The sequence below is a fragment of the Littorina saxatilis genome, linkage group LG7, assembly GCF_037325665.1.
Source record: "Littorina saxatilis isolate snail1 linkage group LG7, US_GU_Lsax_2.0, whole genome shotgun sequence".
NCBI lineage: Eukaryota > Metazoa > Mollusca > Gastropoda > Littorinimorpha > Littorinidae > Littorina > Littorina saxatilis.
Window position 1 is genome coordinate 19,773,546 of NC_090251.1, and position 25,576 is coordinate 19,799,121.

The 25,576-nt window shown below is 47.6% G+C and overlaps 1 protein-coding gene across 1 annotated transcript in view; it reads left to right on the plus strand.

Annotated features, from left to right (window-relative positions):
• Positions 1 to 25,576, plus strand: part of LOC138970868 (rho GTPase-activating protein 190-like) — a 203,090-nt gene that overhangs the window by 28,635 nt on the left and 148,879 nt on the right. The window contains exons 7-13 of the mRNA XM_070343430.1: positions 1,562 to 1,780; positions 20,748 to 21,041; positions 21,362 to 21,514; positions 21,656 to 21,770; positions 23,515 to 23,638; positions 24,265 to 24,463; positions 24,761 to 24,958. Coding sequence (XP_070199531.1) covers positions 1,562 to 1,780; positions 20,748 to 21,041; positions 21,362 to 21,514; positions 21,656 to 21,770; positions 23,515 to 23,638; positions 24,265 to 24,463; positions 24,761 to 24,958 — 1,302 coding nt within the window. The remainder of the gene's footprint in view (positions 1 to 1,561; positions 1,781 to 20,747; positions 21,042 to 21,361; positions 21,515 to 21,655; positions 21,771 to 23,514; positions 23,639 to 24,264; positions 24,464 to 24,760; positions 24,959 to 25,576) is intronic.

A 25,576-nucleotide genomic window follows, 5' to 3' on the forward strand; every position in this document is an offset into this window, starting at 1 on the left:
ACAGTGGAGTCCAGCTATAACGAACCTGGGTATAACGAAATCCCGCTTTTAACGAACTGCCATTGATTTCCCGGCAGACAGCCTTCTATTTCTTACTTGTTACTTTCCGACTACAACGAACCTTTTGAACTCATTTGCATAACGAACCCCTCTTATAACAAACACGTTTTCATCGCCCCAGAGCCGTTTTGTCTCTAAAAGTCACAAGGCTACAACGAACTGATGTCAATAATTGTCTCCAAAGACAAAAATACACAAACACAAGTGCACATCGCGTGATGAGCGAACTCTGAACAAACTGCGGGAGGTGCACGGAACAGCCACAGCCACTGTGTTTTCACTATTCCAATCAGCTGCTAAGCTATGACTGTGCTCAGTACACACCAGTACACATCGGGCACAAACACGTTTTCATCGCCCCAGAGCCGCTTTGTCTCTAAAAGTCACAAGGCTACAACGATCTGCATCTGCGTGTGCGGCGAGATCACAGGGCAGCTGGGTGGCCTTGTTTATAGACACTCAGCGACCTTCTTCCCAGGGGTCATTGACCTAGTTTTAGCTATGAGAGGTGGTTCTCCTTTCATATATGGCTGGGGGAAGGGAGAGAGAGAGAGGGGGGTAGCTGGCTAAACTCAGTGGGGTGTCTGGTGTCACTGTCAGCAGGAAGATCATTGGAGAGAAATAGAGAGGTGCACTCTTCCACACAGTTTCCAAGCATAAGTTGTCACGGCTTTAGGGTAGGCAGCGAGGGAGAGTGAGAGCGGTGTTCTGTTTAGTGTATTTCCGACTGAAGAGTGAAAAGTCACTGCCACAAGATCGGCATGCAGTCAATAAAGCCAGACAAAAAGAAAATAAATAACTTGATTATGACATGCAGCTCTATGCTGCTTTTTATTCAAACTGGTTTTCAAGGTTATTCTCGCAAAGCATCTGCACATGTGCCTCTGTGCTGTGTTTGTGTGGCTGCTTTCGTATATCAGTGCATGGTGAGTGCGGTCACTGCCTTGAGGATTTATTTTATCTCTTCTTTTCAACACCATTCATACAAATCATTTTTTACAGAACGTTTAAAGAAATATTAGGAGTTTGTTGTTATTGTTTAGTAGCCACAAGAAGTGGTTAGCATAGACTCAATCCTGTTGTTTGTGTGTCTCTGTGTGAGTGTATGAGGGAGGGGGTGGTGTGGTCACCCCTCTCGTGAGGTTGAAAACTCTACAGCGAATTACTGATATAACGAACTAAAATGCATCTACCTTGAGATTCGTTGTACCCGGACTCCACTGTAGTTTGAAATGGTTTTAAGATGGTAGTCTTGTTTTCACATGTATCTGCTGTTTGGAATGTTAATAAATTTACCCAGAGATATTTTTTACGACATCAATTGACCACTGGACTGTATTTTTGTTTTGCTCCTTTTGTTTGTGTAGGAAATACTTGCATCATCATCACTCACTGTGAGTATCATGATTATTATATTACTATTATTATTGTTGTTGTTGTTGTTGTCGTTGTCATCATCACCATCATCATCATTGTTACCATTCATGTGGTTCTGTTTCAGGAGTTGGCAGACCATTCAACGCAACATGCAGGGTCACCCTGATTTTTCTAGTCATTTTTTGGAGGTGTGCCAACATGGAGAATCTTGGAAACAGACAGAGGATTTTCTTGACAATACAGAAGAACAAAGGATTCCTTATGATTTGCTCAATTCAACTGAAGCAGAAGAGTGCTTTAGAAACCATGTTCATGAACTTCAAACTGTGGAAAGGAAAAAAGAGTATGTTTGACCACCTCAGTTTCTATTTGATTGTTAAAAAGAGTAGAGCTTCTGACACAGGACTAGCCTGATTTATTCTCACACAACTATGCCGTCTCTTCCGTTCTCAATTGTTCTTGTATTTTTATTTGCCGAAGAAGACTTTTCAGTTGAAACATTCGGTTTTTATTTGTGTATTGAGTCAACTGTTAGTGTTATAGTGAGTCCAGTTTTCTTTGTTTCTGTTTTGTGACTAAGGTGACTTTTTGCGCAAGTGTTCGACCACTCTTTCATAATCCCTGTTTTTTTATGACCTTCATCAAATAATGTTAAGGTCACTCTGTCCGAAAAATAAAATACTCTGACAGAGCACTTTCTTGGAAACTTTGAATCAAATTAGGTTGAGACGTTTTAGGAATGCAGAGTAGTTGTCCATCCTGATATCCCTTCCACCTGTACTTGCGTTGTTTGGATACCAAGGCAGATAACTGACATTGTCATCATTTTCACGAGTTTTCATTCACAAGCACCTGGGAAATAAATCTCATGTTCCCCATGCAATAAATCCCCGGTTACCATAGTTGCAGGAAGCAGGTTATACATGGATAATCAAAAGCAAACCCAATAGAAACGCTCAGGGATTCTTCGGCTCTTTTCATTGGCGTTTCCCCAGACCTAAACAGACGACACGACACTGCAAAGTTCCAAAAACGAACTGGCAAACTGGCAAAAGTAAACAAAAAACAAAACTACTTCATGAAAGGTCATAAATTCATCACAAACAAATGAAACCTACCGATATGTTTTGTCTTCTTACAAAGTCATGGAGTGCGTGTATCTGTGTTTCGATACACAGACGTTCGTGTTTAGTTCAAGTCAAACCAATTGACCCCTGACACAAATTTTGACCCGTGCACAAGACGTTGTATCGATAAACGAAGCGCAAATAAGAAATAATAATAAAAGCAAAGAAAATAGCAACAAGATATGCAAACATCTAACAAAGCCGAGCAAGCAGAATGACAGGTCTAATGAAAAACAAAGAGGCACTGAGTCAGAAACAAGATCGCGATTCTTTCCTTCGCTGCACGACGCAAATCTTCTGTGACCTTTGACCCAACGTAGCTTCCACATTTGATCACTAAGCTTAATATTTACATCTGAAAGCCGAGGGAGTGGAATACCGAGATGAACCTACAGAACTGTGCATCCTCAAACCTGACATATTCATCACAACATTTTATGAACTCAAAAACATAGAAAGTTGCTTTCACACGCCAGCTTTGATTGCCAGTGGTTATCAAAACGGAACTCGTGTGGTTATCAAAACGGAACTCGTGTTTCAAAGCATGGCTCCCTGTGTTGATTTTGCACTTATTTTCTCACTACCAAAATGATGACAAAAACGATGTTTGGTGGTTTGTTGTCAGACCAGCATTTTTTTTTTTTTTTTGTCTTGCCAAGCACATCATTGTGGGGCTTTTAATCAATAACATGCATCCGTCTACAATGTATCATCATTCATCTATCAACATTTGTAATAAATATGTAAATGGCAAGTATATAAGACATATATATATATATATACTAGAATGAATACCCGCTTCGCCGGGTAGCCGGCTTCGCCGGGAAGAAGGACTTAGAGCCGTACGCCGGCTTCGCCGGGTCCGAACAATGGACCCGCCAAGCTTAGGTCCCTCCCAGATTCGTGGAATGGGAACAGCACGAAAATGATTCAGTGGCCATAATGCCATTCCTGACCATATCGAGTCCCATCCTTGTCGACGAATGTAACCGTGTTAATCACCTTTGGAGGCGAACTCCACTCAAACAGGACTGAGCAAGTTATGGCTTCTCAAAGGAAGGCCAGTACATTAAATTACACAAAAGCCGCCAGACCACATCACAAACAGAACTGAACAATGCACAGGTGTTGCTCACATAGACACACACACACACACACACACACACACACACAAAAACACAGAGAAGCCGTATCTATAGAGAGATAGATGACAGTGTATTTTTCGCGTGGCTATAAATTGATTCGACCTTTGCACTTTTACAGTGAGGATAATTTACGGGTCCAATTTACGTTCTGGACACTGCGTTGACCTTCTAAAAATAGTAACAGTAACAGAACGCCGGGAATATCCGAAGACGCTCCACTCACACAAAAGTGCACCATACGAAGGAAGGGAGGTAAACGCTGAAAACCTGGAGAATATGAGAAGATAAGGAAGAGTTACTTATAATGGTGAAATGAACACAAAAACCAAAATCGATTCAGCGCTGCGCGCTGAGAGCACGTGTTGAAATATCTCATCGATGATATTGTGTCCGGGGTGTAGCTGAATACGGTGTCCAAATTTGAAAAAGATCCACCGAGAACTTTGGCTTTGGTGTGTCGGTATGGGGGCCCGGGTAGCTGAGGTGGAACCAAAATAGCTGAGGTGGAACCAAAATCGGTTCCGCGCTGCGCGCTGAGAGCACGTGTTGAAATATCGACCAGGTTGTGTCGTGTCCCGGGTCTACCTGAATATGCCCACCAAATTTGAAGCAGATCCATCGAGAACTTTGGCCGTGCATGGCGAATACACAAATACACAAACACACAAATACACAAATACACAGATACACAAACACACAGACACACACACAGACACAAGTCGTATATATATATAGATATATGTACACAGACATGAAAACTGTGACATGCTCAGGAAAACTTTTAGCCTAAAAAGGAGACACACAAAGAAAGGCTTGATAAATCCAGTCACACTTATAAGCTCATAAACACACTATAAGTTCAAAAAAAAGTTTATTTTTAACAAACTAGTAAATTTAAATCCCGGCATATGTACATAACTTGTCACAACGTCACAAACTTTATTTAACCTTACAAGTGCACTATGACAGAAAATAAACATAACCCAAGCAAAAAACCCACATTAAATGACTTTAAATATCAAAACAACACCAAAAACAAAAATCTAACATTATTACACCCGACTAGAGCATTGTGTACATAACCGTCACATCATATCACAAAAATGCAACAAAAAAGGTGACAAAAGACGATTTCTGACCCCTCAGTACAAAACCCATGTAAAAGAGATAGACACCAGACAGCCACAGCAAGGAGAAATGTAACCACAGAGGATGAAAGGAATAACATCCTTTTTCACTTCATCCGTAAATAATTGCTAAAAAATCGAGATTAAAACAACAATTAAACCACACGAAATGAAACCAACATCAAATATAGTTAGAAATGCTTACAACTATGAAGTTAAAGTGGCAAACAAGCAAAATCCGGTTATAGGGGCTAGACAATTAAAAAAAAACCCAGCAGCAGTCAAACTTTGTTCATAACATCACAGCGTGACATAACCAAAACAGATACATTAAAACAAGAACATTCTGACCCAACAGGCAAACAAATGTATGGACATCTCCAAATAAATGAGAAGAACCCTTAAGAAGTAAAAGTTGTGGATGAAACCACCATAAATCCACTATACAGCAAAAGAAACCTATGTGTACATAACGGCACGCAAAGTCTGAGGATGAAAGTGCCCATATCAGCTAAAAATGGTGCCACAATAACTGCAATCAACAAATATGAGAAAGAAATTAGTAGCAAAGGGACACAGTTACCATTTTAAATAAAAAAACAAGATAACACATGTAGCAGGTAAGAGATAAGAGGGAAAAATACATATGTACATAACGCCACACTGTGACAGCTACGATTCTAAGTGATGTATCTTAAAAAGATGCACACCTACAAAGGCAGAATTTGTAAGAAAACAAATGACACACAGAAGGTACAAATAAAAAAGCAACTAGCAGCCCTGGAACATAAATTCAGATCATCATCAGAAAATGCAAGAAAAATGAGAATGTGTACATAACATTACAACAGATTATCTTTCATGCATTGAGTGCTGGTGAGTACTGCTCACTTAGATTTTGTCAGTTGGGAAATGATCACTGTTTATCAACAGACATAGGAACAAGAATACATGAAAAAGTCTAAGTGTAATATGATTGTGAAATAAGTTATCAATTCTGAAGATGGTTAAAACAGGATGTGTAAATAAAAAACTTGAAGCTCACAAAAAAAGTCTGGTCTCAGCCATAAGTCTCATGTAAGCTATACCTCCAGAAAGATTTAGCGGCAAACATGTAAATAAAAGCCCAGTGTTCAAGGGAAATCATGTAGTCGTCCTCCTTGAAGACTCGCAGGATGTTGCACACGGGTATAAAAAAAACAACTGTACATATTGGAGGCCATTTTCTCTTCCCACAGCCCAATTCCCCCCCAGGAAGACCTCCCAGGCTCCCTCAGCAGTAGCTTTTGTGATCTGAAAGAAAAAACGATTTGCAATTATAGATGGATGTAGTTTCTGAAATGCTTGCTATAATGTTTGGATTTTACACTATCTGCTATCATCACAGCAAAACGATATGACGTGACGTTATGAACATTTTCAGGGTCATAAAAACAGCTGAATGCAGTCATCTACTGCTCAGCTTTTAATTCTTTTAGCAAAAAAGAACAAGATTTGATCGTAGTAAAGAACTCTGTACTGCATAGCCTTCAGAACAAGATTTCAATAACGTGTACATAATGTCACACGTCAGCCAGACAAGCTATCTCGAACTAAAGGAGTGTGAAGTTATGAACACGCAGTCATGGAAGAAAACACGAATCCCACAGAGAAAAGTCTGAATCTCATAACCCGGTCATTTACAAAGAACAACAAAAAAATGAACCACAAGTCTGAAAGAACGAAAATCAAAGAAAATCATTGGTAAAAATGTTAAATATTCCGCGCCTAGCCCGAAGACAGTAATCTCATGATGTGACGTTATGAACATCGCACCGTACTTTCTCAACCGATTTCCTAGCCCGTCAGAAAGTCCCTTTCAACGCAGAAACAAAAGAAATCAACATAGTAATGTTTTCCACCTATTTGTACAAAGATTCTATTTGTATTAGCTTAACCATGCATCGTACGTTATCCGTCACGACAACAGCTTCGTATCTGAACAATCAAAATAAAATTTCTTCATTGTTCGTCAGATCGGAGACTTCGTTTAGCGCGCGATATTTTCGACTTGCACTCAACCATCGTTACAAACAAACAAAACACGTCTCAAACAGCAATATGACTTACAAAATTGATAAAACTTACCATCATTGTGTACATAACACATTTCAAAGAAATCACGACAAAACACTTACCTCCTGTGTTCTCTTATTTCTCGTTCGTTTCAAACGCAGACTTCTTCAAATGAAACTACGATCGCATGCTGGAGAACAGTAAACAAAGTTTGTTCACACCCCTTGTAGAAACGAGTCCATGCGCGGAAGAAAATATAGTACATAACTAACGCGTCACGACGCATCACGCAGTTGGCCGAAAAACCTTTCCCGTACCGCTGTTTATCATTGGATTCGTGTTTAAAACTCATTAAATTACATATTCTTACTCCGAATCACATAAAAGCATTGACGCAGTCTAACATGCTTAAGGTCTGAAAAGGCTACCCATCTTAAAGAATTTTAAAGGGAAGCAACCCAACACAAAAAGTGTAAATACAGGTATGGTAATGACCATCTACCCAGGGAGTTACCTCCCATCCGGGTTACGTGACGTCACTTCCCCTGTAAACACCACGTGTAACTCGTACGACTATTCAGCCTACAACTGAGAAGGTCGTCGAAATTTTGGCTCCGTGAGTGGCTGCTTGCAGGTGCTCTTTGGGCACCCACCGGCCACCTAACCCGTCTTACTGGCTTGCCATTACGTTTTTGGTGAGCTCTTTCCAATTTTGTCTTATTGTTGACAGGAATTTTCGTTGTTATTGACAAATTTTCGTCCTTGTTTGGACTTGTTAAAATTTTTGCTCAGTAACTTTGTTGTTGTTTGCTGTGTTTTGCGCGTTGGTCATTATGGCTGATAGCGATAAAAAACGCGGTAAGGGTGATGCCAAGGGCCGGATTAAGGCAAAGTCTTCCTCGGAAAAACCTGTGCCTAAAAGTTCTCCGCTCGTGTTGGTTTCTGACAAAGCTAGAAACGTCCTTTTGTCGGTACCCATTTCTGCCCCTGATAGCCTTAATGCTGGGGGGCAGCCTAGCAAACCTGTTACAACTGTGTCTGTGTCAGCTCGCCCGGCCGCCGTTTCGGGCTCGGGGCAAGCTGATATGGTTTCTTCGATTTTGAGCTCGCTTGTTCCAGAAATTCGAAGCCTGGTGCGTGACGAATTACAGCGAGCCACGCCGGCTCTCAGCTCTCCGCTTTCATCGGCAGTGGGTGGCGTCCGCTCTCTGGCATCTTTTGTGTGCCTGTCGGAGACGCCCGCCCGTGATGTTGGTTCTCTCTCGTCGTCTACTGCTCTTACCTGGAGCACAGACGGTAAGTCGAACTGCTCCGCCGGCTCTAGCGAAGCCACCGGACGCTCTCTTCTGAGCAACAGTTCTTGGTCGCAGGCTCGCTACCTGCAAACTTCCTGCCAGTCAGGATATGCTGCTCTTTCTAAGCCTGATCGTACAGCGAGTATGGCTATGACTGAGCAAGGGCGGCTTCTGCTTGCGGGAGTCGCGTTTCCGGGTTTACCCGGAAGCGAAGGTCAATCTGGCACACCCACGAAGGTTCCTGCTGGTGTCGACTGTGGACTGGCCTTCGGGCCACCGGGCTTCCGGCCCCAGTCCTCGCAGCAGACGCTTCCGCTTTACGCGGCTTCGTCGGCAGCGCTTCCGGCTCCGCCCGGATTTCCTAGTGTCTTTCACGCTGCTCCTACACGGATGTCAGTGGGTGAGAGACCGGGCACGTCCTTCGAACTTCCGGGACAGTCTTCGCTGCACTTGCCTAGTGCTATGTCGACTACCGGTTCCGTTCCGGCGGCAATGGTGGCTGCGTCTTCCGGCTCTGCGTTTCCTGTTGATCAGGTTATGAGCCAGGATGCCTTCCGGCCTACAGGTTCTCCGGTTTCTCTGTACACCAACCTGCTGCCGGTTCAGTGGACTATGGTCAGGATGCTTCGCTCGACTATGCAGACACGCAGTCTGTAGTCAGTGAAGCTTCTCGTTCTGGATTTCCGTCTCAGCTTCGGCTGGCGCTTGAAGATGCGGCGGAAGTTACATCCAGATACTTTGCGGAGGGGGCTGCGGCTTTGCCTACGTCGGCTTCCGCCGCCCCCTCTGCGATGGCGGACTTTCGTTACGAGAAGGAGGATGCTTCTCGCTTCCGTTTTGCTGAATCCCCATCAGTTGCTTACCAGCTCTCTCAGGTTTTGGCGCGGCCCTCTCCTGCGGGAAGGACGCAACCTGGCATTTCTGTTCCTTTGCTTGTACCTTATGGACCGGCTCCGGAACTTGCTCAGGCTTGGCTTGCTTCGGACACCCAAGCTTCTTCTTTTGTGCCCACACATCACAAGAAGTTTACTTTGCCGAAGACACGTCGTTCTTGGCTTGCTCCTTTTGCGCTTCCGCATGCACCGCTTCCGGTCACGCCGGAAATGGCTTCTTTGCTGGCAAAGCCTATCAAGAGCGATTCGGGGATTGTACTTCCGGAACATACCCTCATGGCATTGGAGGAGATTAGTCGCCAGCTTTTAGAGCTAGCTTCGATCTCCGAGACACTTCTGCGTTCCCTTGCCAGGGCTATGACCGAGACGCTGGACCCTTTCGTCCTTGCGGTCGAGCAGGATGCTGATGACATCTCCACTCTTCTGTTGGCTCTGGCTAGAGTCAACGAAGAGCAAATGAGGTTGTCAGCGATGCAGTACGCACATACGGTCATGAGCCGGAGAGATCTTTTCCTGGGTCACTCTCAGTTCACGGACCAGACTACTCGTGACACGCTGCGAACGTCTCCCATGACAGAGGGCTCTCTGTTTGGCCGTCTGGTGTTCGACGCCAGGAAGACAGAGATACAGATGAACAGGGATTCTCAGTTCTCTGATTTCTCTCTGCAGGCGTTCAAGCAGGCCAAGTCTTCACAGGCTCAGCCTGCTCCGCCTAAACAGCCTCAGGCCTCTGGTGCTTCCAAGCCTACCGGACAGAAGCAGGCCAGATCGGCTTCTCGTGGCTCGAGAAAAAGATCGGCGCCCGGCAGGGGGCGAGGTGGCTCTGGAAGCAAACCTCACCCCCAATGAAGTGCTCCCGGTCCCACCACCCCCCCGTCCTCCACTCTGGTGATGGCGGGGGGCCCTTCAAGGGCACTTTCACACTGGGCGGCCTTAGTGCACAGCCAGTGGATCGTGGGCGTCGTGGGATCGGGCTTTCGTCTGCTTTGGGGCGAAAGAAAGGCACCTCTGTCGCGGCGTCTGCCGGGCTTCAAGCCACCCTCCTCGCCGGAAGCAAGGTCCGTCCTTCAGGCGGAAATTGTGGCTCTGGTGCAGAAGGGCGCGGTGGAGAGGGTCTTAGACCACACGTCCCTCGGCTTTTACGGGCGGCTGTTTGCTGTTCCAAAAGCCTCAGGGGCGTGGCGTCCCGTCCTGGACCTGTCGCATCTCAATACTTTCTTGAGAACGATACGGTTCAAAATGGAGACGCCCGCGTCGGTCAGAGACTCCCTTCGCCCGGGAGACTGGGCGACCTCCATAGACCTGACGGATGCATACTTCCATATCCTGGTGCATCCGTCCGACCGGAAATGGCTCCGTTTCCGGTGGGACGATCAGGTCTACCAGTTCCGCGCTCTTCCTTTCGGGCTGTCTCTCGCACCTTGGGTTTTTACCATGGTCGTGAGACAGTTATGCGCACTGGTGAGGTCGCAGGGTATACGGCTGCGAGCATACCTGGACGATTGGCTGGTTCTGAACCAAAGCCAGTCTGGGTGCTCCAGTCATACCCAAGCGGTTCTTCGTCAAGCCCACCGGTTGGGTTTTTCGATCAACCGGACAAAGTCGGAGTTGGTGCCGTCGCAGACGTTCACTTACCTGGGAATGTCTTTCTGCACGGTTGCATGGACGGTCCAGCCTTCTCAGAGGAGGGTGGACAAGCTCCAGGCCATTATCCGCGCCACTTTGTCTCTCCCGCGGGCTTCCCTCCGGACGCTGGCCTCCATCTTGGGACAGATGGAGTCCATGGCTCTCTTGGTGCCTCAGGGCAGGGTTCACAAACGTCCGTTTCAGCTTGCCCTGAAACCGTATGTGGACTCTGCCTGCGTGGACTGGGACGTCCTCATCCCTTTGCAGGGATGGTTCCAGTCAGCGACCCTTCCGTGGTTGGACACGGGATGGGTCTGCAGGGGCGTGCCGATTGTCCTGCTCCCCCCAGACACGGACCTCTTTACGGACGCGTCTCTGATGGGCTGGAGGGCACACACAGACCGACAGACTGCGTCGGGCCTGTGGTCGGCAGAGCAGAGCCGTTGGCATATCAACTTGCTGGAGCTAGAGGCTGTGGCCCTGGCTCTGGCGGAGTTTCGACCCTCCCTTCACGCCAAGCATGTTCGTCTTTTCACAGACAACACGACTGTGGCAGCTTATCTGAACAAGCAGGGAGGGTCGCGGTCCCCGTCTCTCTCGGGCAGGACCTGCGAGATTCTGACCTGGTGCTGGCAACACCAGATCAGTCTCTCGGCCAGGTACCTCCCGGGGAGCTTGAACACCTTGGCGGATGCGCTCAGTCGCTCCGACAGGGTGCTTCAATCAGAGTGGACGATCACTCACGGGGCACTGCTTCGTCTCTGGGCCCTCGTCCCAAAGCCTCTGGTGGACCTCTTTGCCACCCGGTTTTCGAAGAGGCTGCCGATCTTCGTCTCGCCATTCCCGGATCCCGAGGCTTGGCAGACGGATGCGTTGGCCTTTCCTTGGACAGGGCTCCAGGCCTACGCCTTTCCTCCCTTCCAGTTACTCGGCCGAGTAATTCGGAAGGCGGAAATGGAGGGTCCGGATCTCCTTCTGGTCGCGCCCCTGTGGCCCTCACAGGCGTGGTTCCCGGACCTTCTGAGGCTCGCTCACGGCCCGCCAATCCCTCTCTCTCTCGCAAGAGGAGAATTGGTGCAGCCTCGAACCGGCATTCCACACGAGGACCCCTCAATCCTGAAACTTCACGTGTGGAAGTTGTCCGGTCTTCTCTGAGGCGTTCCGGTGCTTCTGAACAGACATTAGACTTGGTGGAACGCTCTCATAGGGCTTCCACTTCGTCAGTGTACGCTTCTCACTGGAAGGCCTGGGTGACCTGGTGTCAGGCCCGTGGTTTGGACGCGCTGGCCTCGTTCCATGCACGTTGCAAACCACCTCTCTTTTCTTTCCTCTCAAGGAGCGTCTGCTTCCTCCTTGAGGGTGCGAAGATCTGCCATCGCTGTCACGTTACGGCAGTTGGGACGCTCGATTGACGTCACCGGCGTCATCTCAAGGGTGATTAAGGGCGCTGCGCTCAAAGAGTCCGCTACTCGTTCTTCCCTCCCGAAGTGGGATCTCTTTCTGGTACTCGAATTTCTTCGTTCCGCAGAATTTGAACCCTTGGTCACGGCTAGTTTCGCTAGTCTTACGCGCAAAACTCTTTTTCTCCTGCTGGTAGCTTCGGCTCGCAGGGGAAGTGAGATTCACGCCCTGTCAGGGGACCCGGCGGACATCTCTAACGAGCCCGATGGCTCTATTTCTTTGCGTTTCCGGCCTAACTTCCTGGCAAAGAATCAGGCCCCTGACCAGGCCTCTCCGCTGGTTCACGTCAAGCCTTTGACTTCTATTCTGGCTCCCGGAGACCCAGACGCGGTTAATTGCCCGGTCCGAGCTCTTGGCATCTACCTGGCCCGCGCTCAGCCGCTTAGGTCCAAATTTCAAAAGCTACTGTTCATCTCTATGAACACGTTACGAAATAGGGATATTGCCAAAACCACAATGGCTCGTTGGGTGTCCATGCTCATCAAGCAAGCTTACGTGTGGAGCCTGGCGAACAAAGGGGGGGGACTGCCTGTCTTCCCCATGGACTCTGCCCGAGCCCATGAAACCAGGGCTTGGGCGTCCTCTTTGGCCGTCCTTCGGTCTCATAAACTGGATGAAGTCCTACGCACGGCGTACTGGCGTTCCGAGGACGTGTTTCTCAACTATTACCTCAGGGACGTCTCTGCTGTGAGGCAAGATGGCTCTAGAACTTTCCCAGCGCTCATAGCAGGGGGTCAGTTCCTCGCAAGGGTTTGAGGTGAGTTTGGATTTTTCATTCCCACCGCCTTGTTGAAGCTATCTGCTTTTATGTGATTCGGAGTAAGAATATGTAATTTAATCGAAAATTTTTAAGTAAATTTTCATTTGATTAATATACTTACCCGAATCACATAGTGTATTCCCTCCCGCCAACCCCGCATATGATTTTTTAGTCTATTAAGTCGTATGAGTTACACGTGGTGTTTACAGGGGAAGTGACGTCACGTAACCCGGATGGGAGGTAACTCCCTGGGTAGATGGTCATTACCATACCTGTATTTACACTTTTTGTGTTGGGTTGCTTCCCTTTAAAATTCTTTAAGATGGGTAGCCTTTTCAGACCTTAAGCATGTTAGACTGTGTCAATGCTTTTATGTGATTCGGGTAAGTATATTAATCAAATGAAAATTTATTTTCGATTTTCACACAGAAGAATAATTTTTCATCGAAAATCAACAAAAACTTTGTTGTTCTGAAAGTTGAGAATGAATGTCGGCTCATTAATACACTCGGCCGGAAAATCACGACAGAGAACGACGTACATTCTAGCCTATGGTAATCTTCCGGTAAGCTTCGACTCGGCAAACTTAGGAGCACTTCAAACTTTGCAAGGGAAAGACCGACCATTTCAGAATAGAATCTCCGTATTTTTTCTATATTTTGGACAGTGATCTGACAGTATGCGAAAGTTTGCCGAGCACACTGTACTAGGTGTCACAGAATTGCAACAGATCACCGTCAATAATCACCAACAAAACATCGATTATATTCCGTACACGTGAACCACACGCTACGGAGTCATGTCCGAGCCGAGAAAAATACCTTCTTCGTCAATGCTCTTCATGTTCACGATTTTAAATAAAAAAGAAGCATCAACAAGAATTTTTTTCTGGAGGTTGTATCACTTTTTCTGACTCGACGCCATTTTGTGCCTATGACCATATATATACAACATTAAATTACATATCTTACCCAACTCACATATAGCAATTAACCCTAGTTCAGTGCCGGTAACGCTGTACGCATCCCCTTGGTAACCAAGGGAAGCCCCTCTAAAAAAAGAGTGACCAATCCCATAAGGCCATATTAATACATACTTCCGACTTCCGTATGCGCGCGCATACGCCGCCATATGCATCATTCCATACTCAGCGAGCAGTGAGACTGGTCGCGTTTTTGTACGCTCTGGCTGTGTTCAGCCTTTTGACACTTCGTCTGCGGACTTGGTCATTTACCTCTTGGTTTCTTCTAGCTTGTCTTCGCTTCTCTACATATTGAGGTGAGGTCGTTCTTGTTTTTTGTTTGTGTTTGTGGGCGTTTTGACCTGTAATTTGAACTTGTGAAAATTTTCTTGTTTACAAAATTTTTCGTGAGTTGTTTTGGTCATGGCGGATAGCGCCAAGAAGCGGCACTCGTCTAAGCAAGTAGCTGCTGAGTCTTCGCCTTCTAAGAAAACGCCTAGGAAAGCTAATGCTCCCGGCCAGGCACATGTTTCGGTTCTGGAACCGTCGTTGCAAAAGATTACCGATGTTTTGATTGACATGCCTACTTCGGCGAATGTGACTGACAAAACTTTAGACAAGTTGTCTCGTGCTGATAAGCCCACTGATAAAACTTTAGACAAGTTGTCTCGTGCTGATAAGCCCGCTAAGGCGGCTTCGGTGTCTGTGATTCCCGGCCTTGCGTCTGTGGACGTGGCGTCTCTGTTACTTTCTTTAAGCTCACAGGTCTCGTCCTTGGCGGAGGAGGTGGCGTCCACGCGGGCGGAGTTCCGGTCACTGCCTGCGGGTGTGGCTGGTGTGTCGTCTCTGGCCGACGTTCGCCCTTTGCCTTCGGCCACTGTTACTCGGGCTGAGGTTCATGCGTCTCAGGATGGTACCAGGCCTACGCTGGTGGCGTGCGGCCCGGCTGCTGGTGGTTCTCGCCACATTAAAGGTATGTCTTCTACCCAAGTATCCGGGTTCTCCGGAGAAAGGGTAGAGCGTTTCCAAGAGAAAGTAACTCCGGGCTCTGGCTTTGTGGGTGAAAGTTCTGAAGCTGAGGCTGGCTCTGACTGCATTGGCAGCAGGTCGGTGGCGGTTAAGAACCTTGGAGAGCGAACGGAAGATTTGTCGCAACCATCCGCTTCTTTAGAATGTGGTAAGGGTGCGCGTCTTTCGCTTCCGCCCGGGGGGCAGGAAGGGGGCAGTGTGGCTGGCTCTTTGTTTGACTATGGGAGTCAAGCAGGGGACCAGCTGACGGATGGCATGTTAATGCCGGACGGCTGTTCTGAAGACGGTGCTTCCGCAGCAGTCGAAGGTACCGAGTTCAAAATTCCGTTTAGGCTTTCTGATGCGGTGGCATCTGCGGCCGAGACGGCTTCAAGATATTTTGAAGAGGGGGTGGTGGAATCTAAGTCTTTTGTGGTTCCTCCTCCCTCTGCACTTGGAGACTTTCGCAGTGCGAAAGAGAAGAAATGTTCTTTCAAATTTCTCGAATCGCCCGCTGTTGCGTATGAGATGTCGAAAGTCATGAAGAAGAATTCTCAGTCGTATAATCAGGTGGTCCCAATGCCTTTGTTGGTGCAACATGGGGACGCACCTGATTCGGCCACGTCGTGGCTGGCTCAACCAGGACAAGTGGTGCCTGGTGCAGCTGCTCTCCGCAATTTCAAGCTGGTGCCGCAGCCTGTTGACTTGGTGGAGTCTTTTGCTCTCCCTAGAGCGGCTCTGCCTGTTACGCCGGATCTGGCGTCTCTCAGGGAAGATGGTTATAGCAAAGACAGACCTGTACCCTATGTGGAGGGCTCTCTGTTGGCTCTTGAGGAGACAGGGAGATCTCTTTTGGAATTGGCCTCGGTCTCTGAGTCACTGCAGCGTTCGTTGTCGAGATCGATTGCGTCAAGTCTTGAGCCTTTCGAGTTTCGTTATGACGCTTCGGCGGAAGACGTTACAACGCTGTTGGCTACCTTAGCCAGGGTCTCTCGTGAGCAAATGGGGCTTTCAGCTAAGCTGTACACTCATGCGATTCTTTCGCGCAGAGCTGCTTTTCTGAGTGGCTCAAAGATCAGGGACAAGGGAACTATCGATAGTCTGAGGTTTTCTCCCTTTGAGGACGGCTCTCTTGTAAGTCGTTCGTCTCTCGATGCGTTGCAAAAAGAGACCCAGGATGCCAGGGATTTGGCGATTGCCAGGATCGCCCATCAGGGCTTTCAAAAACCGCACAGTAAGCCTCAGCAGCAGAACAAGGCTGAGCCTTCGTTTTCGGGCGGTGGCAAGAGTCAGAACCAGAACTCCTCTTCTCGAGGCAGGGGGCGTGGCGCCCCTTATCAGAAGAGGGGTTCGTTTGGTGGTTCTAGGGGGTCGGGGCGTAAGCCTCACCCCCAATGATGTCTTCCCGAGCAGATCGCCCCGTTAGCCCCCACCTTGGTGGTGGCGGGCGGCCCCTCCAGGGCCATCGCTGCCTGGATTCGTTTGGTGTCCAGCCAGTGGATTTTGGGGGTGATCAGTTCGGGATTTCGTCTTCTCTGGGCAGACGGGAAGGCACCGCTGTCCAGGATACCGCCGCCTTTTGTGTTTCCGCGAGACGCGGAGGCCAAAGCAGCTATTCAGGGAGAGGTCGCTGCACTCCTTTCAAAAGGCGCGATCGAGGAGGTGATCGATCACAGGTCCCCAGGCTTTTACGGCAGGTTGTTTGTAGTACCCAAAGCCTCGGGTGCGTGGAGGCCTGTTCTGGATTTGTCGCCATTGAACAGGTTCCTGCGTGTCGTGAAGTTCACGATGGAAACGCCTGCCTCAGTGAGAGAAGCCCTTCGGCCGGGGGACTGGGTCACGTCTATAGATCTGACCGACGCTTATTTTCACGTGCTGATGCATGTGGCAGACAGAAAATGGCTTCGTTTCCGCTGGGGAGAGAGGATCTTTCAGTTTCGGGCGCTTCCGTTCGGTCTGTCTCTCTCCCCTTGGATTTTCACGATGGTCGTGCGTCAGCTCTGTGCCCTCGTGAGGCAAGAGGGTGTGCGGCTGAGAGCCTATCTGGACGACTGGTTGATTCTGCATCAGGACCAGGTCCTTTGCAATACGCACACTCAGAGGGTGCTCAGTCTAGCGGTTCAGCTCGGCTTCACAGCCAACCTCGTGAAGTCGGAGTTGGTGCCCTCCCAGCAATTCACGTACCTGGGGATGGAGTTCGATACACTGAACTGGTCAGTCCGTCCTGCTCGAAAGAGGGTGGACAAGTTGCAGGAGGCTATCCGTGTTCTTTACGGAAAGAATCTGTCTACGGCTCGGGAGTTGACTTCTCTTTTAGGGCAGATGGAATCCATGGCCACTGTTGTCCCTCTGGGAAGAGTCCACAAGAGGCCCTTTCAAGCAGCGCTCCAAGCGCAGTGGGACCAAGCGACTCAAGGCTGGAATTGCTTGATCGAGTTGGGTGCTTGGTTCAGCCGTACAACGAGCATTTGGCTTCTTCCCTGGGTGTCACAGGGTGTCCCTATTGTTCTCCCTGCACCGGAGAACAATCTTTTCACGGACGCCTCGCTTTCGGGCTGGGGGGCTCATTTGGCAGACCAGACTGCTTCAGGGGTGTGGGACGCCAGTCAGGCCTCTCTGCACATAAATGTTCTGGAGCTGGAGGCTGTGGCACTCAGTCTGCGTTCGTTTCTGCCTCTGCTGGCAAACAGTCATGTTCTGGTACACACGGACAACACGACGGTAGCGGCTTACATAAATCGCCAGGGGGGCTCGTGCTCTCAGGTTCTGTCGAACAGCGCGTGTCGGTTACTGGTCTGGTGCAGCACTCACAACATTCGGCTGTCAGCTGTCTACCTGAGGGGCTCTCTCAACGTCCTGGCCGACTCCCTCAGCAGGGGGAGCAAGGTCCTGCACTCAGAATGGACTCTCTCCCATCAGGCTCTGGATCGTCTTTGGGTGCAGGTTCACAAGCCTCCCATCGATCTGTTCGCAACGAGATTCTCGGCTCGTCTCCCCTTGTTTGTCTCTCCGTTTCCGGACCCTCTAGCTTGGGCCGTGAATGCACTGGATCTGGATTGGTCGGGTCTGCAGGCTTATGCCTTTCCTCCGTTTTGCCTGCTAGGCAAGGTGGTGCGGAAAGCAGACATAGAAAAGCCAGCGTTGGTTCTGGTGGCCCCGCGGTGGCCCAGTCAACATTGGTATCCAGATCTGGTGCGCATGGCGGTTCGTCCACCCATTCCTCTAGGCGTTCGAAAGGGCGACCTGGTTCAACCCAGGTCGGGCATTCCGCACGGGGACCCGCAAGCGTTGCAGCTTCACGGCTGGGTGCTATCAGAGGCTCTCTGCTCCGGGCGGGTGCCTCAAATTCAACTCTGAATTTAGTACAGCAAGCGCATAGAGATTCGACGAAGTCGGTCTATTCTTCGCACTGGTCTGCGTGGACAAAATGGTGCTCTGAAAATGGTGTTAGCCCTCTCTCTCCCAGGTCAATGCAAGTTGCCAATCATTTATCTTGGTTGGCAGGGAGGGGGGGGTCGCCTTCTTCCTTGCGCGTGAGGCGTTCTGCTATATCTTCGACGCTTAGACAGCTGGGACGCAAAATTGATTTAAGTGGCGTGATCGCGAGTGTGCTAAAGGGCGCTTCCCTTCTTTCGGCTCGGTCTAAAACGCAGCTCCCGGCGTGGGATCTGTTTTTAGTTTTACGTTTTTTGGCATCGGACGAATTTGAGCCCCTGCACTTAGCTAGTCTAGCTAAGCTTACGAGGAAAACTTTGTTTCTTGTTTTGCTCGCCACAGCTCGTCGTGGCAGTGAGGTGCACGCTTTGTCGGGATTGGCGCGTGATATTTCTTTAGAGAACGATGGTTCTTTTTCGTTGAAGTTTAGGCCGGATTTTTTAGCAAAGAATCAAAAGCCCGGTCATGCTTCCCCGGTTATTCATATTCCCCCCTTGAGCGCTGTGCTAGCTCCAGGAGATCCTGATGCTCTTAACTGTCCGGTTCGTGCCCTCAGCAGTTACTTGTCTAGAACGTCTCCTCTTCGCTCGGAAACTCAAAAGCTTCTTTTTATTTCACTCAATACTGTCAGAAGTAAAGACATTTCTAAAGTTACCCTGACCAGATGGGTGTCGATGACAATCAGGCAGGCTTATACGTGGTGGCAGACCCAGTCGGGGGATGCTAGAGCCATTCTGCCTCTTTCCTCTGCCAGAACACATGAGGCTAGGGCATGGTCATCGTCCTTGGCTGTGCTCCGCTCAGGACGCCTCTCGGAGGTTCTTGCGGTGGCATATTGGAGATCAGAGGACATCTTCATTAACCACTACTTGAGGGATGTTGCCTCTTGTCGTCAGGACGGCTCGTCTGCCTTGCCGTCTCTGGTGGCTGCCGGGCAGGTTCTTCGTACTTGAGAGGGTGAGTACCCGCCACCTATAGTAGCAATCTGCTATATGTGAGTTGGGTAAGATATGTAATTTAATTAAAAATTTTAGTAATAAATTTTCATTTGATTAATATACTTACCCAACTCACATCGTTTATTCCCTCCCGCCTCCCCGCTGTGGGTTGTGGGTTTCTAAAAAAGGGTGTGAGTTGGGCTTCGTTTGGAATGATGCATATGGCGGCGTATGCGCGCGCATACGGAAGTATGTATTAATATGGCCTTATGGGATTGGTCACTCTTTTTTTAGAGGGGCTTCCCTTGGTTACCAAGGGGATGCGTACAGCGTTACCGGCACTGAACTAGGGTTAATTGCTATATGTGAGTTGGGTAAGTATATTAATCAAATGAAAATTTATTACTAAAATTTTTAATTAGGACATAACAGACAGACGGACATATAACATCCGTTCGCATACAAGTAAGGCCGGAGCTTAACATAACATGCAGATTACAGTACTTGACAATTATGGACGTATTACCTGCTTAATACTAATACAGTCAGTTAATAATACCGTCAAACAAAAAAACAAAGAACAAAAAACAAACAAACAAAAATCAAAGCAAAAACATATATATACGCAAATCATCACATCTCTGCACAACCTAGCGTACTACCTAACCAACTCTTCATATGGGGACCATAATTCTACAAATTTGGTAATGTTACCAGATTTGAAACTGGAATATTTTTCTATTTCAAATCTGTATTTCAAATTTCTTAAAAATATTTCTAACAGTGGCCTTGTCTCTTGTAAATTACTCTTATAAATATAAAACTTTGCAAACAAAATGATAAAATCCAAAACCACATCTACCTTGTTCATACACCCAAACAAAATAAATTCTTATGTAAAATGAACATTTGCGCGGTAAATACCACTTCTGTTTTACAAATCTTCCAAATCAGTCCACGACGGGCCAACAGTGATACAATTTTGCTCGGGGGGGCATATCAACTTTTGTTTCATATTTATTGACCGCGGCCTTCGGCCTTGGTCAATAAATATGAAACAAAAGACGATATGCTCCCCCTCGGACCGACAAAAAAGCTGGTCTGTCAACAACCCATCAAACATCTTATATTATCTCCTCATTTTCAACAACAAAGAACAATAAGCGCGCGCGCCCCCCCCCCTTAAATGTTGATGTTTATTAGTATTGCAGAAGGGAGTTTGTCAGGTGTTTGCCTCTCTCTGTTCAAAGTGAACGGAACAAAATTGTGTCACTGTTGGCCCGTCGTGGACATTATCACTTGACGTAAAACAGGAAAGTTACTGCTTTACACTGGTAGGATCTCAAATATTCTGGATGACGTGCTGGTTTAAGTGTGATGTACTAAAGTGATAAGGGAGAGAAAAGAGAATAAGATGTAGTTGCAGCATGATGACACTGCCGGGTTGATAGAGCTTGATGTGATGGTGTGGGTTAACAGGCTGCAGCGCCAGTTCAAGAAACAGCTGGAGGAGAACAAGCAAGTGAGTGTGGGGCGGCCGCTGAGCGAGACCTACGTCTTCCTGGTGGGCAAGGAGTGCTACACGGGGCTGGAGGACAGGGAGCGGGCGGCAATCTACGAGGAGCACCAGCAGCAGCTCAAGGTCCAGGCCAGGCACGCCTTTCATGAACTTCTGTGGGAGCACTCGCAACTCTTCTGGAAGATGAGTGCCACCCAGAGACTGACCCGTGATGATCTCAGTGCCATTAACACAGCCCTACAGCAAGACGACAGGTGCGCTGTGCACAGTCCTCTTTCTTTTACTCTTTTTATTTTGAATTTTCTTGATCCTGTATTTGAAAGGAAACCTTCCTGTTGTGCATTGTTAAGTCTTGAGGGAAATAGTGTTCAGATTCTTCAAAACAAATTGTTTTCCTTGGTTAGATGTGTGTGTGAGGGTAAAAGGCCTGTAGTTTCCCTTCAAAGTCACTCAAACTACTGCTGCGCTTCAGCCTCTGCTTGTATCTGTAGCATTGCTTCCTCAACTTCAACTTTGTAAATGCGCAACACACATTGTGTGGCAATGATTGTTGCACTGAAGTCTTGTTTGTCAGGTATCGCATGCTGGCACGGGTAGAAGAGGAACGCAAGGTGATGATCCTGAATCATTTGGGCTTCCTGCAATGTCCGTCACGTGATCGCTGTTATTACCGCGAGGCTTGTGTAGATAATCAACTGGTGCAACTGCTGGCTTCTCAATCTGCAAGGTTAGTGCATTTGCTGTTTATTTTGACATTCCCTCACTCATGACTTGTTATGGTTGTTGACAGATTGTTAACCTATGCAATTATGTGTTATCCACCTCAGTGTGTAGCTGTTGCATGTGAAATAACATCTACTGTGTGCAGGTTTGCTTCAGAAAAGTGCAGCCCTGTGCAGGAAGAAGTCAGTGAAGACAATACTCTCAATCTGGTGCTGCTTGGAAAGGAGGGACTGGCTATTGCCCTCAACAGAGACATTCGTGTAAGTCTCAAAAGAAACAGTTGTAAAAAGTGGTGTGTTTGTTCTCCCACTGGCTTGTACGGCGTAGCAGTGAAGATGAGGCACCGACCACAGTCTATTCCACTCTCTTGGTTGGGATGTTGGACTTTTGTGGCCCACCTCAGGAGTGATGAGGGGAGATTTGGTTAAACGGATCAATGGGAACAAGTTTAGTCACAATAATAATTAAGTAGAAGTGCATTGCCAAGGCACTGCATACCCCCAGCGAAGGACAAATCCTCTCTCTCTCTCTCTCTCTCTCTCTCTCTCTCTCTCTCTCTCTCTCTCTCTCTCTCTCTCTCTCTCTCTCTCTCTCCTCTCTCTCTCTCTCTCTCTCTCTCCCTCTCTCTCTCTCTCTCTCTCTCTCTTATTCTCTCTTATTCTCTCTCTCACACACACACGCAAAAACACATTCACACACTCACATAGTCAGACAGACACCCACACACCCTTACATACACACACACGCGCGCACACACACTCACGTACACACAAACACATGCACACACGCTCTCTTTTCCCTCTCTCTCTTACACACACACACACACACACACACCATTCATGCACACAAAACACCCACGCACATAGACACACACACAAGCACCCTTACACACACAAGCACACACACACACACCACGGTGCACATACACATATAAATAGGCTACACTCTCTCTTGTTCTCTCTCTTTCTCTCTCTTACACCCGCATGCACACACACACGCATATGCACGCACTCACACACACACACACACACACACACACACACACTTGTGCACATAAACATGCAAACACGCACACGCCACGCGCGCGAGAGAAGCCCAATAGAGGGGATGACGTCACGATGCATTGACGTCAAAACATCGTGACGTCGTCTAATTGCGCGAGTATAATTGCTGTAGTCTCGAAAATTCTACCCCAACAAAGCGGCCCTGGATGGCGTTGGATCAAAAATCGAAGAATTGGTCGGCACCCACCGTATTTTAGTTAGTATGTTCCCCATTTTTCGTGAACTTCCATGTCCAACTGTAGCCTGAGTTAGGGCACAAAGATTCCTTCTTTATCATGTATTATCGGCATGAACATTTCTCAAGTCGATTACAGTATAGCGTTCGTGCGATACCTCCAGCTTTGCTGGGATAATAATAATAATACGATAATTTATAACGCGCACATATCTCACCACAAGGCGACTCAAGGCGCACTCATACACATACTTTCGCATTGACAACTCAAGCACACTCATACACACTTACGCATAAATTACATGAAGATGACAAGGCAACAACACAAACAGAGGCACTGCACTCAAAAGTAAGCATGAAAAAGAGAAGACAACATTTCAAATAATAATTATGTACATGGTTATTTACAACTGCTCTGATTTAGGCTTGCGGGTGAGGTGGGGGGGGGGGGTGTAGCGGGGCACTGTAATCTGAGGATTATTTAGGGAAGTAAGATGCGGCCGACTTTAGAGTTCACCAATCAGGATAGAGATAAAAATTATCAACTTGTAGTCTGGAAATTGTGGTGTATCTTCAAAATGAAGTTTACTCCAACATGTGTATTGAATATTTTCATCTATAACAGTGTCGCAGTCTTCAGCTCCCTCTGTTCCTGTGCTTTTTGTTGTTGTGCAGTTTCCTTTGTGGGATTTTTAAAAGATGGAATATGAAAGTGACTTTTTTTCTCACCAATAGTGTGTGCACTGATATGTTGTTTGTTAACAGAGGTGCTGTGCAGACGATGAGTACGCGTGTGGAGGAGTGGTCTACAGCCTGGACTACAGGCCCATTGATGGAGACGTTAGCAGAGAGCAAAACGCTCTTGCCACTGCCAACTTTAGACCCCATGGTAAGATCCATTCACTCTTTGTTAAAAACCCATTTATGATCAGGAAACTTATTAGCCACAGAACCATAGAGAAGACCGGCACGGTTGGCCTAGTGGTAAGGCGTCCGCCCCGTGATCGGGAGGTCGTGAGTTCGAACCCCGGCCGGGTCATACCTAAGACTTTAAAATTGGCAATCTAGTTGCTGCTCCGCCTGGCGTCTGGCATTATGGGGTTAGTGCTAGGACTGGTTGGTCCGGTGTCAGAATAATGTGACTGGGTGAGACATGAAGCCTGTGCTGCGACTTCTGTCTTGTGTGTGGCGCACGTTAAATGTCAAAGCAGCACCGCCCTGATATGGCCCTTCGTGGTCGGCTGGGCGTTAAGCAAACAAACAAACAAACAAACCATAGAGAAGAATAGGCTCAAGTGAAGAAAGGTATAAAAAGGGTTTTGGTTTGTTTGTTTTTTAAATCATGCATCTGCTCTTACGTGAATGCTTATTCATGCATATTACACACCTCATGAACAGTCATGAGCACATACATAATTGGCTTTGCCAAACAAATTTGATACACTTTAATTTGCTCAGTGCTGTAAATATGGTTTTGATGCATGCCTTCACTGACCGTGTGGTCCCTGTGTGCAGGTTGTCTCTGTGTGTACGACAGTGAAGAAACGCTGCATTACATCGAGAAAAGCCTGGAGCAGTGGTTGGTGTGGCAGGGGGACAGAGACGGATGGCTGGCGCATGGCATGCCTTTTGTCTTGATGCAGGCACGCCAGGCACACATGTCACACAAACAGTGCATGCTGTTGAGGGAACAGGGGCAGCAGCTGGCACACAGGTACTGACTTTCTATACAATCTGTGTGTGCACACCACAAGAAAGGTGAAAAAGCAAACACTTCAGATAGAAAAGACAGTTGTGCACACTATGTTTCAAGAGTGTAATGATGTACAGTGTGTGTGTGTGTGTGTGTGTGTGTGTGTGTGTGTGTGTGTGTGTGTGTGTGTGTGTGTGTGCCACTCAAGCCCTAATCAGACAAGATAAACTTCTGTTGAGACTTTTCACACAATACTGTGCGCTTGTTCTACTTAATCATATTCTGGCTTTTCTGGTATCGTGTCCTTTGGCTTTGCAGGCTGCACACAGACTTTGTAGAAGGTGCAGTGGATGATGACTGGGAAATAGTTGGTGAAGATGAAGAAGATGAGGAGGGGAGAGAGCATCAACTGTTTGCCAAAGACGCTGTCCACACGGCTTTGCAGTCTGTGATCAGCCACAAGAACCAGTCCTCTCCAGCCTGGGCCATGTCTGCTCGCCCACAGCCCGACATCAGGTCCTCTTTCACTTTCTTCTTCTCACCTAGTTCTCACCACTCTGCACTCTCTCATCAACTGGACCTTGGCCATCATTTACTTCTGCAGCATGAAGCCTAATTTGGGCTTGATATGTCTTTGTCTGAGTCATTAAATCACATATTCTTACTCCAACTCACATAAATAGCATTAACTTCCGTTTGATGCTCAGACATTGAAGTACAGACCCTGGTAACAGGGGGAGGTAACTCCCAAAACAAAACAAAACCTTGAAGTCAAGGCCCTGGTAGTTACCTCCCCTCACCGGCAGCCCGCGCATGCGCGGTACATACCGCCGGTATAGTCATTCCCTTCCCGAGGTTTCACATACTTTGGCATTATGTTTTAACGGTCACCTAGAGAGTTCGTCCTATCAGTTCTGAGTGGACAGCCTTAGGCACTGATCGTTCCATGTTCGGCACTACAGCAAGCGCCCACTATGACGCTTGCTTCCATCCTTGATTGATTAAATTTCATAGCAACTTGCTAGTGAAAATTAAGTTAAGACCTTTTCCGCTTTCGCTTAAGCCGCATTGGTTTGTTGATGAGCAAATCTCGGTTCATCTTTTGATGAGAGGTTGCATACTCGCCGAAACTGC